This window comes from Nothoprocta perdicaria, unplaced genomic scaffold (assembly GCF_003342845.1).
Source record: "Nothoprocta perdicaria isolate Ctin4 unplaced genomic scaffold, notPer1 scaffold_66, whole genome shotgun sequence".
Taxonomy (NCBI): domain Eukaryota; kingdom Metazoa; phylum Chordata; class Aves; order Tinamiformes; family Tinamidae; genus Nothoprocta; species Nothoprocta perdicaria.
In genome coordinates, this window is record NW_020455932.1 from 166,906 (window position 1) to 182,889 (window position 15,984).

Here is a 15,984-nt window from a genome sequence, read left to right on the forward strand (position 1 = left end):
TCCAGCCGGGGGGTCCCGTGGGAACGGGGAGCAGACGGGGTCTGCATCATGCGGAGCAATGGAGGAGAGCGGGAAGGAAGCCTTCCCGGGGGATGTGCAGCCTGCCTTGGGGAAGGGGCTGCGGCGTCACCTTGGGGTCCGACCTGCAGGTAAGCGGGGCCACGTCTGTCCCAGAAGCAGACGGAGCCTCCCCGGGGCCGCAGTCCTGGCTCGGGCAGCGCTCCCGGAGCGGAGGCACCCGGGGGCAGGATAGCGCTGCTCCCACTGCCAGGAAATCCCTGCACGTGTGTCCGCGTGGAGCTGGCGCTGGGCAGGCTGCAGGGCCCCCGCTTCCAGCCTTATCCATGCTGGGATCCCGCGGGGCAGCCCGCGGAGCGCTCTGCGCCGTCCCTGCCGTGGAGCGGGGCAGACGCGGTGGGGATGAACAGCCAGGGCTGTCAGAGCTTCCCTGGAGAAGCCCGGATCTCAACAGCCCTGTGCTGATGCTGTTCTGTGAAGCTCTTCAGGAAAGCTCCTGTTCCTACCAGAGGCAGTGTCCTGGACTCTAAAGCTGCAAGTCAGGAGCGTGAAATCCCTGGGATAATGCTCCCTGACACAGGCATTTTGCTTAGGAGTGCTTCTGCAGTAGAGCTGCTTAAGGTAACCGTGCATATAAAACCTCTCCTTGGTCTTGTGTTTCAGCCCTTGGAGCCCTCCACTCCTCCCCTCCATGCCTGTAGTCACCAAGGTGAGTCTGTCGCTCGCTATTGCTCGTTGGGGCTAAATTTGCATTTATGGATTTTTTGCTGAAGTTCTATTTGCTTCTTTGGGAACATCCGTCAAGCTGCTCAGGGTGAAAGTTCATCCTTGTGGTATTTCTGGGTTATTTTCCAAGGGAAACAAGCACATGTGATTGGGTGTGCTCACTCTCCCTCTGGAGCTTCTGAACCCGTTTGCCTTTTCAGTGGAATTTGTCCAGGCGTCGATGTTTCAAAAACACTAAGTTCCTGCACATTTGATGAAAATCCATGGCAGGGTAGAGCCCTGCGTGTCCTAATCAAGGACAGAGTTAGCAAGTTCACCCCAGAGCTGGCACTGGTGAATCCGCACAGATGTTGTCACAGGAAACACAGAGTCCTTCTGCTCTGTTTCCTGCTGCAGGCCTGGGAATATATATATATATATATATATATATATATACACACACCTTTCTTTAATCTTCAAAAATAGGCAGTTCTTGCCTTTTCTGGAAATGCAGAGCGAGCAGAGAGGTTTCTCCGTGTTAGTGTGTTCTGTTTGGTACTGTTGTGATCCTTGGCATGTTTTTATAAACAACCTTTTGTGTTTTACGCTTACAAACAGATTTTTTATTTTATTTTTTTTTCCTCTGACTCATTTGCGAACCCTCGGCTCCTCAGCGGCTCCGGAGCCACAGTGGGCCTCCCAGCCCTGCCCTCTGCAGCCAGCCTCAGAACCGAGCCATGTCCGGCCATTTCCTGCGCAGAGAACCCCCCCGAAACAGATTTCACTTGCTCTCCACATGCAAGAAGCAGCGAGAAGATCACACAGTTCATCCTGTCGCAGGACGTCAGGGTTTTGCTAATGCCACGACTAAGTCAGTTTCCCAGCACTTGCCTGCTGCTGGTCTGTGCTGTTTATTCGCTTGTTCCCTGATATGCAGGTAGCTTCCAGAAAACACCCAAGTGTTTAAAACACCCTGCAATCTCACTTTATCAACAGCTGCCTAGAAGAGCTGTCTTGTGCCCTCGCCCTTCTGTCTGAGGGGACCAAAATCTGAAGGTTCATGGAAGAACAGTGCTCAGAATGGCCAAAATCTTCCAGGCTGGGATGCTTTATTTGCTGCAGTCTAATCTGGGTTACTGTGCCTAGAACAGCCTTGTTCCTTTTTAAAAGTAACATTTAGAGTTGTGGGCAGCCGGTGCCTTTTATCCTTGCCACTTCCTCAAATCTCACAGCCAACGTTGCTTCATTAGTCATTGTCCCTGTCGCTGTATGGCCTAGGTCTGTGCAGGACTGGCTGGAGCAGGGCAGGGCTCGAGCTCGTGTCCAAGTTGCAGCAAGGCCCTGGTGCCCTCCGTGTGCTGCTCTGCTTCGGCTCTGCCTTCCAGGAGCTGCTCTTTCTAGTCCTGTTGACTCTGACGTTGCTGGGGAGGTCAGATACGAGGGCTAATGGAGAAAATCGACGTTTCCATTTTTCAGCAAATGGGAAATCACACTGACGATTTCGGATGTCTACCAGAGCTGACAAATTCCTGCTCAAAATATAATCCGAATTCTGTTCCCTGTCTGTGGGCAACACTGAGATAAAGGGAGTCCTTCAGGCAAACTCATGACTAAGCTGTGGTACGAGGAGGGGCTGGGTTTGGGCTGGGACTTGTCTGTGCTGATAGCTGTGGCATTAAGCACCTGATAGAATCTTGCTGCTTTCTCACATCTTCAGTGTAGCCTCCTGAGTCTGAGCACAATGGAACTCCCTGGAATGCCAATTGCTTCTTCCCTTGGAATTGTTTTTCTTTCCCTGTGCTAAGAGGTGCTAATGGAAGCAATGGAACATGATTAGTGGTCAGATGGGGCCGATAAGTGGAGCGTGGGTGTGAGTGTTTTAAGAAATGTGACTTTCCACAGCAGCAGCTCAGCAAATGTGTTTGTTAACCCTGTGCAGTGTTCAGCTGTGTGACTGTTTCCAGTCGTGGGGTAGAGCTGTGCCCTTCTGCACTCTGGGATGAGTTCTTACAGTCATTTCGAGTAATCACAGATGGTCTCCTGTCTGTTTTGTGTGTCTCAAATCGATATGATTTGGTCCATCTGTTATCTGCTGACTGAGGGTAACTTTTTAAAATGTAGCTGTTTGTTTTTCTGTCCTATCCTAACTAGTTTTCCAGTTTCTTGTATGCCAGTAGCTGATACTTGCTCTTTTTGTTACCCTGTTTTATTTCCTTAGCACTCCTGTCATCATGAGTTCTGAATTAAATGTTCCAGTGGATCCTTCCACTCCTGCTTGTTGCTCAGAACCTGGCACAAAAGGCATGGATTATCGGGACTGGGTCCGGCGCAGCTACCTGGAACTGGTCACATCAAATCACCACTCCGTTCAGGCCCTTTCATGGAGAAAACTCTACCTTAGCCGAGCCAAACTCAAAGCTTCCAGCAGAACCTCTGCTCTCCTCTCCGGATTTGCCATGGTAGGTTTATTTCAGAGAAATAAAACACAAAATCAAGAAAAAAAAAAGAACTTTTTGAATTGTGAAAGTTTGGGCTCTGTAAAAATCATCTGTTAACCAATGTTGTTTCCTTCCTGTGAAGGAGGAGGATGCACTGTTATTTTCTGAAGAGGTAGGAGGCATCTGTCTGTGGGTTTCTGTTTGGCTGCTGTTGAAAAATTTGAGGTCATCCCTCTCAAAGCAAGATGAGTAACGAGCTGCCTAACAGTCAGCCCACGCATTCCCAAGTCAGCCCTGTGAAACAGCCCTGTGAAACACTGTTCCTTACCTGCCAGTGGTCCCGAGTGCTGCACCAGGATTGCTGAACAAATAGGACCCGGCCTCTCCTTTGGCCCTGAGGCCACATGTCCCTGGCTGCCTCCATGGGAGGCTGCACTTGCTCACGGAGCTCCCCTGCACCCCTTGCTTGCTGCAGTCCCGAATATTGTTTTACTCCCTGTGTGGGGGTTTACAGGTGGCAGTGCCTTGAAATAAGCCGGAGCCTGAGGCGCAGTCTTGCCAGAGAGAGGTTTGTGCAGTGAGAGCTGAGAGATCGTGTGGAGCAATGGGGTGCATTACCTGCACTGTGCGAGCGGCTCTGCGTGCTCAGGCACCAGGGCTGGTGCTGAGAGGGTTGTGGAGCTGCAAGGGAGCCAAACCTGCTCTGTTTTGGTCAGTGCTGCCCATTGGAAATAATCCCTCGTAGTTGCTTTCCTTTGGTGCAGCACTTGGGTGTTATCTGGAAGCTATTTGCATAGCTCAGAACCGTGTCGGGGAACAAGCAAATAAACAGCACAGACCAGCAGCAGGCAAGTGTTGGAGCCTGGCTTAGCTGTGGCATTAGCAAACCCCTGACATGCTGTGACGGGATGAACTTTCTGATCTCCCCACTGCTTCTTGCATGTGGAGAGCGAGAATTGAAATCAGTTTGGGGGAGATTTTCTGCTCAGGAAACTGGCAGCCGTGGTTGGTTTCTGAGAGTGGCTACTGAGTGCACACACACACACACACACACTTGGGTAGGAGAGCAGGATGTGAGAGAGGTTATAGGGTTATATCCTGAAGTTTGGGAGCCCTGGGTGGGAGAGGGAGGTCTTGGAAACTTTCCAGGTAGCTTCCATTGTTTTATTTCAGTTCTTTTGTCCTTGTTCTCTCCCCACTTTCCCGAACGTAAGTTGTCTGTAATATTATGGTGGTGAATTCTGGTTTGGGTTTTAAGCTTGTCTGGGGGCAGTCTGCAAGGCAAAAAGGCTATTTGATTCCTTTGTGCTTCCTCTTTCCTCACTGACGCCAGGTATAAGGTGCTTGAAAAACAGTTCATGTGACATATATCGGATTGTGACCAAGTTCTATGTGCTAAAACAGGCAGAAGGTAGCTTCTCATTTTAAAAAAGTGGAGTAACCTCTAGAAGGGGTTTTTTTTTCAGATTTGCAAGCTTTCTTATTCTAAAAAGCAATTCTCGCCTTGGCTCTATGTGCCCCTAGGTTACTTGAGTTCCGTGCTAATTATCTGTGGTTGTCCTCGTTTAGCATGATTAATAAACGAATATAGAGAGGATTCTATAGTGTTGTGAGCTCTGCTGCACCGAGGCAGCAGATGAGCCAGTGTCGACTGGCATCCCTGACACAGCACTGAAGCTTGGAGCTTGCAGGGCTCAAACACGTATCTGGAAACAAAGCATTTGTCCTCAACACGCAGAACAGCAAGTGCTGAATATTTTCTCAGCAAAAGTACAAACTGAGCCCTGTAACTTCTCTTTATGACACATGTAGCCTGTCTGCTTTTACTTCACGTTACTTGATGGGTTGTTGAAGGATTCCTTGACCGCTGCGCTGACAGGGTTGGTGCCAGAGACTGCTGCCCGTTTCCTTGTAAACTGTTGAAAAATTAAATCAAATAACCATATAGATGCAACCGATGTTGATGTTAGATCACCGACTTAACATATTAAGTACATTTGAAATTGGGAATCCTCAGAAATGAAAACATTGCAGTGCTGCCATTCTGCTTATTGACAAGCTTTCCCCAGGTGATCGGGTCAGGCTTTCCAGTAAAGGATTATCTATTTATCCTTTGCTATCCTGTGTTATTGTTATCCTGTGTTTTTCCCTTGTTTGTTTGTTTGCTTTTCCTTCATTGCTGCTTTGACAGAATGGTATTTAGTAAGCAGTTACTTGCCTTGTTCTAATAAGAGCATCTATTTAGCTATTGATAAAAGTAGAGCAGCTATTTAGAGTTAAATAGTTTCCCTGAAGTCTTATGTGCATTTAACTATGTCAACAAATGTCACACAGGGCTTGGCGAGGGTTTTATTTACCTCCCTGCCAATGTGTTTGATTCAAGCCAGCTCCATATTGGCTGAACATTATTACTAGCTGATGGCTATTTAATCAACAGGCAGTGGCTTTGATCCAGCTCCTTCTGGACAGGCTGCAGAGTAATTCAAACCTTCCTCATTACTTGATTCTATCTTTGGTATTTCTGGCAAGGAGATGGGCAGACCAGAAGGCTGTGGCTGCATTCTAGGTCTGTTTGGAGGTGGGTAATTTGCTATGAATGTCGGATTTGCCCTAGGAAGACTGGGTTGGTGAAGGAGATAAGTTGCTAACATTCTTAGTTTAGTATTTTTCAGAAATATTAAATTTATTTTGGAGAGAGTTTCATAAACCTTAATCATTTTTTCTGGTAAGGATAAGAGCTACGAATGCTTGCCAACCCTCTCAACATTTATGGATAGGTATGTTTGATATTTAAAAAGAAAAAATCCCACGAATCTACTGGACTGATATTATTACAGGCTGCCAAACCATCTGTGTGCATGTAATATTTTATCTTCAGCCATTTGTCATCCTTTTGCCTGATATTATCAATCCTGGTCTAGATTTCTGAAGATGAGCATCATCTTGGTTGTGGACAATCTGGGGATTGTACTGATCTGAAAAAAATGCATGTAATTTAATTTCAGTTTAATTCTAAATTGTTCTCAACACACGGTCCATTAGCAAACCCATGAGTGTTGAATTTAACAGTGCAATTCTCCAACTTAAAGCTGTGCAGAAATACTCAGCTGCTGGGCAGAGTGCTTTAGTGCCTTGCAAGTCAAGCCCTTGATATCTTGGCTGCTGGGAAGAGGTTAAAATAAACAGGGCTCTTATCACAGAAGGATATAATGGTATCAAACATGACATTAATAATAGTTTTACAGGCTAAGCATCATATTTAATGATTTTTAAGTGGGTTATGTCAGCTTGCCCTCTTTCTTTTATCCCGCTCAGGGAATGATGTGATGTGTCACGGGGTAAAGCGGGAAGAGCTCGCTCACCTTTCCAGTACCCGCTTTGGTTAAATGAACTGTTTTTCTGCCTTGCTGCCCTACCTGCATTGTTGATGTTTTTCCCCGAAATGCATCTTCCTGAGCCATCAGTCAGTGTTAAAAATTCATCATTGCACAGCTGAAGTTATCCCTAGGGAACAGCTTAGTTTGGGAGGAAACATCCAATTAACTGAAAACTGCTGCTCACACATAGGATAACAAGCAGAAATTGGTATGTTGACATCAGCCAGGCTTTGAGCTTTAATATAAAGCTATAAATTGTATGTGCAGTTTGCTGAGTGCCGGGTCTGTGTGTGTTACAGCACCCAGTACTGCACAGTACAGGTGTAGTTTTCACCGTTTGATATGGTGTGGGTGACAGTCACTGCTCTGTGCAAACAGATTGCACAGAACAGGGCAGCAGAGAGTCTCCTCTCCTTGAATCAACCCCTGGGGAGCTGCAAAGCACTGTCCACTTGTTCTTTTGATGTCTCTAATATCCTAAAGAGCTGATGTAGGTGTCCCAGGCATGCAGGGACTGTTTGCGACCCAAATTGTAAGAGCTGGTTGCCAGGAGATGTGTCTGAGCCTGACCGTGATACCCCCATTTGGGCTGGTGGTGATTGCAAAGTCAGTGTGGATAAACGTAGTTGTGCCAGCACAGGCACTGCTTCCATGCTCTCCTCAACATCTTCAGAGGCACCAGCAGAGCACGAGTGCATCTGCATTGTTCACTGCCTAAATAACATCCCCAAACAATGCCAGACTGAACAGTGCAAGTGATTTTTCAGGGGCTGAAATGGTTATGCAGCGCTGGTCTTCTGTGAAGACTGGATAAAGAAATGATGTTTCTATTCTCCAAAATCCATCTCTGCCTCCCGAATCAAGCTCTCTGATGTGGCTTTACTTTCCCAGGATGGTCTTGAGAGGAGCTGCCCTGAGGCAGGGGTGCAAAGAGCAGCTTCTCCTTTTCTACAGCAGGCTTTGCTGCGTTGGAACAGCGAGTCGCCTGGGATTGCCAGAGGTTTTCCTTATTGACAGGCTTTGTTTTACTGTCTGTGCAAATGGCTAAAGGCAGCTGCACATCCAGGCAAAGCACTAGAGAGTTGGTAGAGGGGAATCTCTGAGGTTCTTGTCAACTGTGTTTGCAGCTTCTCTTAGTAGAGGGTTTTGGGGTTCTTTCAGGGGGGACATCTCACAACCCAGCCCACAAAGCCCTTATGTTGGCTATTTTACTTAACACATAGGTTAAATGATTTTCCAGATTCTTATGCTCAGTCCATTACAAACCCCTACAAGGTCTTCTTGCTCTCTTATTCTGTGTATTAAGTTTACCTGATTAAAAAAAATCCCCACTGTGGATTAACTTAATAATAACTTAAGTGACTTACTTGATACAAGTGTATTTTCTGGAAACAAAAGCTATTTAGTGGAGTTGTTGAACGCACTCATAAACTAGTAACTGTCTACTTCTGTTGAGTATATCAGTAAGGTATTAGATCTCAAGGGAAAAAATGGGGATATAAATAACTTGCTTCTGGATATATTTGTAATAAAAAGAACTTAAGATGTTCCAGGAATAGAAGGCAACTATCTTAACCATGGAATAGCTTTAGCTATTAAGACTCTTGCATGACTCCCAGGGGAGGTGGTGTAACCTTTCTGGGAGCTGGCCAGAAGCGCTGCTGCTTTTGCTTTTCTTTCTGCTCAAGCGGAGTTTCTTTATGCTCAAGTTGAGACTTCCTGAGCTGCAGTCGCTCGTGGTGAGAGGAAGAGGAAGGTGGGATGGGTGGGAGGGCCCGCAGGCTGTCAGCTGCCTCCACGCTGCACTGTGGGTTCCTTCTGTTGTACGTTTGGTTCGATGCAGTTCGTAGGGCTCGTGGTTGCAAGGAGAGGGCTGTTGTTGCAGAAAATTGCAGTGCAGAAATGTGCTCATCACCCTTGAGAAAGGCCAGGCTGGAGACTGTGTGAAAATCTTCACAGGAAACGAGAACGATCTATATGGGCTGCCACTCTGAAGGCATTTAAGTGTGTACTTAACCTTAGGTGCTTTCCCTGAGGAAAGATGCTTTCCTGGATGCACGCCTTGCAAGGAGAAAACCAGCAAAACTAGCAGCTGTTGACAGTTGTTTTCCCTGTGTTGCTTTTCCCCCAGGTTGCCATGGTGGAGGTGCAGCTGGAAATGCAGTACAAGTACCCCCAGATGCTGCTGATCGCGTTCAGTGCCTGCACGACGGTGCTGGTGGCAGTTCACCTCTTTGCCCTGCTCATCAGCACCTGCATCCTGCCCAATGTGGAAGCGGTGAGCAACATCCACAACCTGAACTCCATCAGCGAGTCCCCCCACGAGCGCATGCACCCCTACATAGAGCTGGCGTGGGGCTTCTCCACCGTCCTGGGAATCCTCCTTTTCCTCGCGGAGGTCGTGCTGTTGTGCTGGATCAAATTTCTGCCCGTGGACTCCATCATGAAGAACGACACCACGACCATCCAGAAGCCCAGCGGCCACGCGGGTTGGCAGGCAGCCCTGGTCTCCACCATCATCATGGTCCCCGTGGGGCTGATTTTTGTCGTCTTCACCATTCACTTCTACCGGTCTCTGGTGCGGCACAAAACGGAGCGCCACAACCGGGAGATCGAAGAGCTCCACAAACTCAAAGTGCAGTTAGACGGGCATGACCGGAGCATGCAGGTAGTGTGACGGAGAGGCAGGGAGCTGCATCCACCTAGCTGAGGCTGAGAGCAAAATACCTGTCTTGCTGGTTGGCGAGACATACCAATGATGGACTGTTTTGAGGCTTAACTATCTAAATGCTAATTGCCATATGTAGCTGTGGGTTCTAGTGCCGTTTCAAATGCTGTGGTCTCTGGCCTGTTTCTGGTCCTACACACTTGTGTGTTTAAATAGACACTGCCATGGAGTTAAAGGCCAAAACTTGATCTACCTTCACATTGGTCCAGCTAGCCAAATAACTGCATTTTTTACAAATGCAGCATTCTCTTGTCAAGTGTAGAACTGCAGCTGGGTGTGTGTAGGACCTGTCTTAGGTGTGAGACCTCCCTGGCTGTTAGTGCAGCAGCACTGAACTGGCTGCTTGTTTCTAGAGCTGAGCTGGTTAGGGATGGTATCTGCAGTCAACTTGAGGACATCCAAGAAAGCACAATAGAAACTGTGAGTGTTCACCACCTTTGTTCCATAACAGGTGTTCCAGAAATAGGAAACCAGAGAGAAATCAGCCTTAGCTTTTATTTTATTGCTATTTCTTGCTATATTTTTTTTTTACAGCTGGGGAGGTAGAGTTTCAGATACGGGAGGCTGGGAAGTTCTGTCTTGCTTGCCTCAACAGCATCTGTCACCATAGATTGAATGAATGCCAAGATCCTGTGATCTTTCCAATAGAAGGCAGGAGCCCAGGGAAGGCTTGCAGGTGTTTTAATTTTAACAAGGACATTCTTAAACCAGAACAGTGGCAAGGAATTTAATGAGACATCAAACTTTGAAGGACTAGAAAAGCAAGTTTCAAGGAGGTAAGGAGTAAAAGAGTAGAGCGTAGTGTGGAAATCTGTTTCTGTGTCTTCCTCATCCATGTACTGTCGCCACGTCTCTTGCTAGTCTGGTTTGCTGGAGAGGACAAGCCCCAGCTCTGGGTATTTCATCAGTTTGATTGTCAGTTGTAGCATTAGCCTGCAGAAAAACGAACATTTCCTTCTTCCTCACCAAAGCAAACAACTCGGAAACTTTTAGTTGGAATGATGAGCGTGCTGGAGCTGGATCCCTGTGGGAATGCTGTATGCCATCAAAGAGCTATCGTGTTACCTTTGAGCTGGCTTTGTTTCAGCAGCCGGGAATGACCCTTGCATGGCCGTATTGCTTCGCAAGGAGACTTTGTAAATTCTGTCAGCGCCCTTTTCACCGAAAACCTCTTTAAAAAGTGATCTTATGATTTGTTGTAACTTTATGGAGGGAAAAGTATTTTGCAGCCAACAGCTATTTTAAGGAAAGATAGGGCTTTTTTCTGACACATTGCAATGAAAGAAGCCTAAGTACATTTTCCTGGCCCTGTTCTGCACTCGACCATCGCAGGTTTACATTCTCTCATGCCTTACAGGTTTCTATATTCATTGAGGATGTTTATAATGTTCTGTTTAACCCTGGTCCTTTGGTCTACTGAGACGTAAGAAATCTAATGTCACTATATTACATGTCAGCTTCCCAGAGTGGAGGGAACATGTAAATCCCAGTGCAACGGGAGCAACTCCCCATATTTCTCTATGAGGAGGGCCTTGGGAACCCAACTCTAATCTCGCTTGTTTACATGGGACTTCGATCCTTGCCGAACAAATTGCTTAGCGCTGTGTCTGTGGCCCTCATCTGTTGTTCTTCCCTCACTTGGTATGTACCATATTGGCCAGTCCGCAGCAAAGAAAAGAAGGTTTTTGTGTGCTAAATGCTTAGTCTGTACTGCTTGTGCTCATATGCAAAAAAATGAGTGTCCTCCAGGAAGTTGGGGGAGTTGTAAAGTTCAACTGGTGTCCCCAGGAATCTGCCCTTTCTCCCTCCTGTCTTTTTTACCACAATAAAAGGTTTATATAATAAAATCAGAGTTGAGTTTTCTGCCAAGTATTACGTACTTAGGTTCCTTTCCTGGCACAATGCTGTTGTGAGACCAGAGCCAGAGTAAATAGGATGAATCTATAGTCTGTAGGTGCCCTCCATCACATGAGCAGTGATAACAGGAGTGCCTGTGTTTGATGCGGAACCCAGGGTTGAAATCGGTTGTAGAGGAAGTCTTGAGCTCCTCTTGTAATTCAAAACCAAAACAAGTTTCACAGTGCTGTGAAAACAACACAGCTCACCTCAGAACAGCCAAATTGTTCCCTTAATTCACTGCAGATATAATAAACTTCAGCAAACGCAGACGCGCAGCAGCAGCTGTGCTCTGATTTGTCCAGGGTAACGTGGTAGGGCTCTGCTGGGATCAAATTCGAGGCGGTCTCAAGGCAGCAGGTCTGTGCCTGGAGAGGGATCGCCTTAATCCCACGGGAATCCTGGCGTAGTTTCCCGGGTGTGGGTGCGCTGCAAACAGCACCATGGCCCCTTGCCCCTGCTTTTGTTCACAGCTGTTTCTGTAGCTGCTCTGGGTGCAGGGGTCTCCTTCCCTTCGAAAGCCCCTCCAAAAGAGGATTTTTCTTTTGGCTCTGGCATCAGGGATGTTTCCAGGCTACTCATCACCTCCTCGCTGTAATTCCTTTCACTCCTTCCTCTTCCGCAAAAGCAGTGCTGCCTTTTCTTGCCTCTCCTCCTTTCCCTTGTTCTTGCTCTCCTGTCTGTGCTAACAGCGAGCAGCAAAAACGGGAATTAACCCATAAAGGCGCAGGGATGCTCTACCTGCCCAGGCAGCAATTTCTGTGCCATGGTGCCAGAAAATCCTCCTCGCTTTTGCTGTGAGCAGGATGCCAAGCACGGAGATGCCATCCTGTGTGCGCCACCACTCGTGTCCCGTCCGTGCCCAGCCACGGGTGTCGCGGGCTCCTCCTGCCGCAGGAGGTGACTGCTCTGCCCTGGGCAGCAGGAGCCAAGGGGCAGCCTGGCCGCGGGGCTGGCGCCACGCGCAGCGCTATCGAGTTCTCCCTTTGGCCGCTCTTAGCTGCCAGCTTCCTATTTTTAACGTGGCTCCGGGGCAGGCGCAGCTCTCCCCACCCGCCCCTGTTGAGCGGGTGGATATATGGCTCTGACGGGAGATCTTATCGCAGAGGAGGCGATGAAATAGATGCGAGACGGGAGATAGATGTGAGACATGAGATAGATGGGAGATGGGCCGAGCTGGGCGCGAGCCCCGTGACACGTTGTGTACAAGCCCTGGGTGGAGCGCACCGTGCCGTAAACACTCAAGTACATGGAGGCCTTCATGGAAAGCTGGTGGATGCAGAACTAAAACCCTTCCATTTCTCACCTCGGGGAGCCAGGCAGTGGTTGCTGTTTGCAGCGCCGCTGTGTGTGGGGTGAGGCAGCACCGCGGTGCTCACACCTGCGTTTCCTTTGGGGATTTCATGTACTGCTTTCTGTTTTTCCCTTCCTTAAAAAGCAGACACCCCTCAAGCTTCCCTGCCTCTCCGGCTTTACCTTCCCTGCTTGTCCCGCTTTACCTTCCCTGCCTCTCCAGCTTTATCTGCTCATGCTTGTTACCTCTGCCTCAAGATGCCTCCTCTGTAAACTCCCTTCACCTCAAATGCGGATCCAGCACAGCTGCCCGGCGTGTTTCCCTTCTGGTTATCTTCTCCCAGGCTCTCTCCTCCCCCTGTTTTTTCTAAACAGGAAAGTGGTTTCAGGAATTATTTACTGATGGAGTTTGTGAAGCACTCCCCTGCAGATTGACCTGCACGTACAGTTCTGCGCTTGCCTTCATCCCAGGGATGTTACCGATGGGTGATGAAGGCAATGTTGACTCAGTTAAGTGCTAGGATGAAAAAAAAATGCCTCTGTGTTTTAAACTTGGCCTATTCTTGTTTCATCTGTGCACAAACAATATTTTATGTCGAATAATACCTGTATCTTGGTTGTTGTCTAGCTGTGTGAATGAAACTGGATAAACCTGCCAAGTTTTACATTTCTGGCTATTTTCAGAGAGATTTTTTGAAAGGCAGTTCAAGTCCTCCAGCAGCCTCTATTGGTTAACTCATATTTTTGCTTTATTTCTTCTTTGTAGCTTTGTCAGATGTCACTCTCCTTTTAAAATACAGGAGGGGACAGCGGGGACCCTGACCTCCCGTGTAATAAATGTGCGCCTTTTTCTTACCAACCAGAGCCAGGCAGTGCTGTAAAGTGTTATACGACTGTAGGTGCGACTGTGCTGACTGTTTATCCACATCTCCGTGGCACAGCCTCATCTGCCAAGAGCAGAGACATTTGTTCTGAGCAGCTTCAGCTGCAGTCAGCACCTCAGGTACGAGCTCCGACTCCGACGTGGTGGCTGGAGGAGCCGAGGGGAACGCGATCCCCCCAAGCTACAGCCTGTCTCCCAGCTTCCTGAAATCAGCCTCTCCCTACGGAGCTGGCAGCAGGGCTCGGAGATGACAAATGACCTGTCTGAGCTGTCTGCAAATGTGTCTGCCCTGGCCCTCTGCAAGTGCCGCTTTTTGGTCCCGGAAGATGTAGGTCACACGCTACATTTAAGATTAATCCTCCCTGCTACAGCAGGAATCTTCAGCAAAGGATAATTACTTTAATTAGTTCTGTGTGTTGTGTCATCTGTGGAGAGATGCTTGCTTACCCTTCTCCCCTGGAGGACTGATCTCCAAGGGATCCATCTGACGTGGGTGAGAAGACAGCGGTGGCCCTGCGGCACAGGGCAGCTCTAAGCGCAGCGTGACAGGACTGGGTATGGGTCAAAAAAGGTTAAAATCTGTTCCAAGATGTGGGCTGAATCAATGCCAAACGAAGTTCGACTCAGATCAGTTCAATAAGGCCAAGTTTCTTGATTTCACTTTAGTATTTTAAAATGACTATTTGCTTTTTGCATTTGGTCACAATAGAGCTAATGAACACCACGGCTAATTTTTAACTTTGCCTAAGAACCACCACTGTCCAGGAGAGCCTTCAATGAAACAAATCTTTCCCTTTACCCTCCTATTTATTACATTTCTATTTGATTGCTCTTACGTTTGTTATAACCCGAATCCTACACATACTTCAGCAATAAATCACGTTGTAAAAATTTTATCCTTTATTTCTCAAATATCCCAACAAAATGCAGTTCCATCTTCCTCTGGAAGATCATACTGGTCTTCCTTGAAAGGAAAGAGCTATTCCCAGCAGTTCTCTCCCCAGTTCCTCGTGCTTTCCCCCGGTGCTGAACTCCGCGGAGAGCTCCCGGAACGTGACACAGATTCGGCGCTGCTCTATGTGCTTGCGGTAGATCCCGTGTTTCCACCGGTACCGCGCGTCACCGTAAAGCACCACCAGGGACCTCCTGGGTAGGTGAATGGCAACAGTCACTTCTTTACTGGGAACAAGCCTTGGGGATGAAGTGCAGTTAATTCTCGGTTTGCTTGAATTTTCGCACGCTGACGTCTGTGCAAGACATCCAAAGGGACTTAATTCCCCTTTTTCTTTAGTGAAAATGGGAAATAATTGGATGCTGTCCTCTGAATCGCAAGACATGGACAGGACCGTTTTTGAGAGCAAGTTTAAGCTAACCAGCCGCTCTCCCCAGAGCCACCAGTCATCAAAATGTGGGTCGATGGCAGAACCTCTTTCTGGCAGGTAGTCCAGATTGCATTGCTCAACAGGCAAGAAACCATCTAGCACAGAGTAGGCCTTCATCTGTGCCACGATCTTTTTACTAAAACTTGGCAAACCGAGGAAGCCGCCAGCTTTCAGTCTCTGCTTCTTAAAGTTCACTTTGGGTCCATAGTCCTGCCAGAAAAGAAAAGAGGAGAAGCCAGAGTCAAGGAAAATCTGGGACAAGTCTTTCTGGAGAGGCTGTGACCTCTACAGTGACGATGATCACGGCTTTTAAGGTGTGCTGCTCATCTCTTCCAATGATGTGGTCAACACTTTGCAAAATGACTCAATCGAGTCGCATTAATCACTTTGGGTTAGATTTATCATCAGTAAAGAAAGAATAATACTTATCTCCTGCTGATCTTGTATGATTTTTAATACCTGCACATGTACGAGCAGGTGCTATTCACTGTAATGATGATAAAGACACTTTTGCAAGAAGATAATTTTAATTACATTTCTTGCAATTGATTTCAGGAAAGGTTTCCAAAAGAAAGCATTTAATAAAACATGTGTTTGGGGTTTTAACTGTGAAGACAGCCTTCCTTTTCCAGAGAACAAACATGTTTCTAAAATCAAACCTGCTTTTTTCGGCCAGACTGTGACGGTTTCCAGTCATCCTGATCCATGAGTCCAACTATCTCCGACTCCTCATCTTCCCCAATGAACTCTTCCGTCAGAAACACCCCTGGGAACGGGAACGCCCAGCCAGCAAACGCCGAGCGCTCGTTCCCCACAGCCAGGCCTGTTGCTGGACAGTACGTGAAATGATCTTCTCCCTGTGGACATAACGGTGGAGAGGAAAGAGAGGATGGAGCTCATTGAGGTGTTTCTGGGACTCACTTGCCCCTGTGGCCCTGATGGGGCATGTGTGAGCAGTTAGGGGCATTGCAGCTCCCCTTTGGGAACAGCTCAGCTCCCCTTTCCCATTGCTGGCACTCTTTTCTAGCTAACTCTCTTTTCTAGCAGTACTTTGTGCTGTGAAGGTGGGGAAGGAGAGGTGGGTCTCGGTGCCCAAGAGGGCAGACGAAGGCGGCTGCTGCTCGCTGCCCGAGAGGAGGCAGGCTCATGAAGACACCACCCAGGCGGCGGAGGCCAAGGCCCTGGGCCACGCTGCCGGGCTGCCGGCGCCTCAGGGTGTCCTTGGCGCCTCAGGGTGCCGTTACCGCCTCACGCTGCCGTTACC

The 15,984-nt window shown here is 48.0% G+C and overlaps 2 protein-coding genes across 4 annotated transcripts in view; one reads left to right on the forward strand and one right to left on the reverse strand.

The window, feature by feature from the left end:
• Window positions 1-321: 321 nt before the first annotated feature.
• Window positions 322-10,867, forward strand: ORAI2 (ORAI calcium release-activated calcium modulator 2). 3 transcript variants are annotated; one of them, XM_026050199.1, is made up of 3 exons: window positions 322-727; window positions 2,942-3,182; window positions 8,670-10,867. In XM_026050199.1, the coding sequence occupies exons 2-3, from the start codon at window positions 2,955-2,957 to the stop codon at window positions 9,213-9,215; spliced, it is 774 nt and encodes a 257-aa protein (XP_025905984.1). In that variant the 5' UTR covers window positions 322-727; window positions 2,942-2,954; the 3' UTR covers window positions 9,216-10,867. The 3 variants fall into 3 exon arrangements, with proteins under 3 accessions (XP_025905984.1, XP_025905983.1, XP_025905985.1); XM_026050198.1 differs by lacking the exon at window positions 322-727 and adding an exon at window positions 1,964-2,343; XM_026050200.1 differs by lacking the exon at window positions 322-727 and adding an exon at window positions 2,351-2,825.
• A 3,348-nt stretch (window positions 10,868-14,215) lies between these two features.
• The window catches only part of ALKBH4 (alkB homolog 4, lysine demethylase), a 2,553-nt gene continuing 784 nt past the window's right edge, over window positions 14,216-15,984 (reverse strand). Inside the window, exons 2-4 of the mRNA XM_026050139.1 lie at window positions 15,771-15,844; window positions 15,380-15,577; window positions 14,216-14,930 (exon numbers count right to left, since the gene is read on the reverse strand). Coding sequence (XP_025905924.1) covers window positions 14,289-14,930; window positions 15,380-15,577; window positions 15,771-15,844 — 914 coding nt within the window. The 3' untranslated portion in view covers window positions 14,216-14,288. The remainder of the gene's footprint in view (window positions 14,931-15,379; window positions 15,578-15,770; window positions 15,845-15,984) is intronic.

Bases quoted from the DNA above. Each gene is read 5' to 3' on its own strand.
- ORAI2 (XM_026050198.1), top strand. The intron at 3,183-8,669 runs GTAGGTTTATTT...CTTTTCCCCCAG, and splicing joins TCCTCTCCGGATTTGCCATG to GTTGCCATGGTGGAGGTGCA.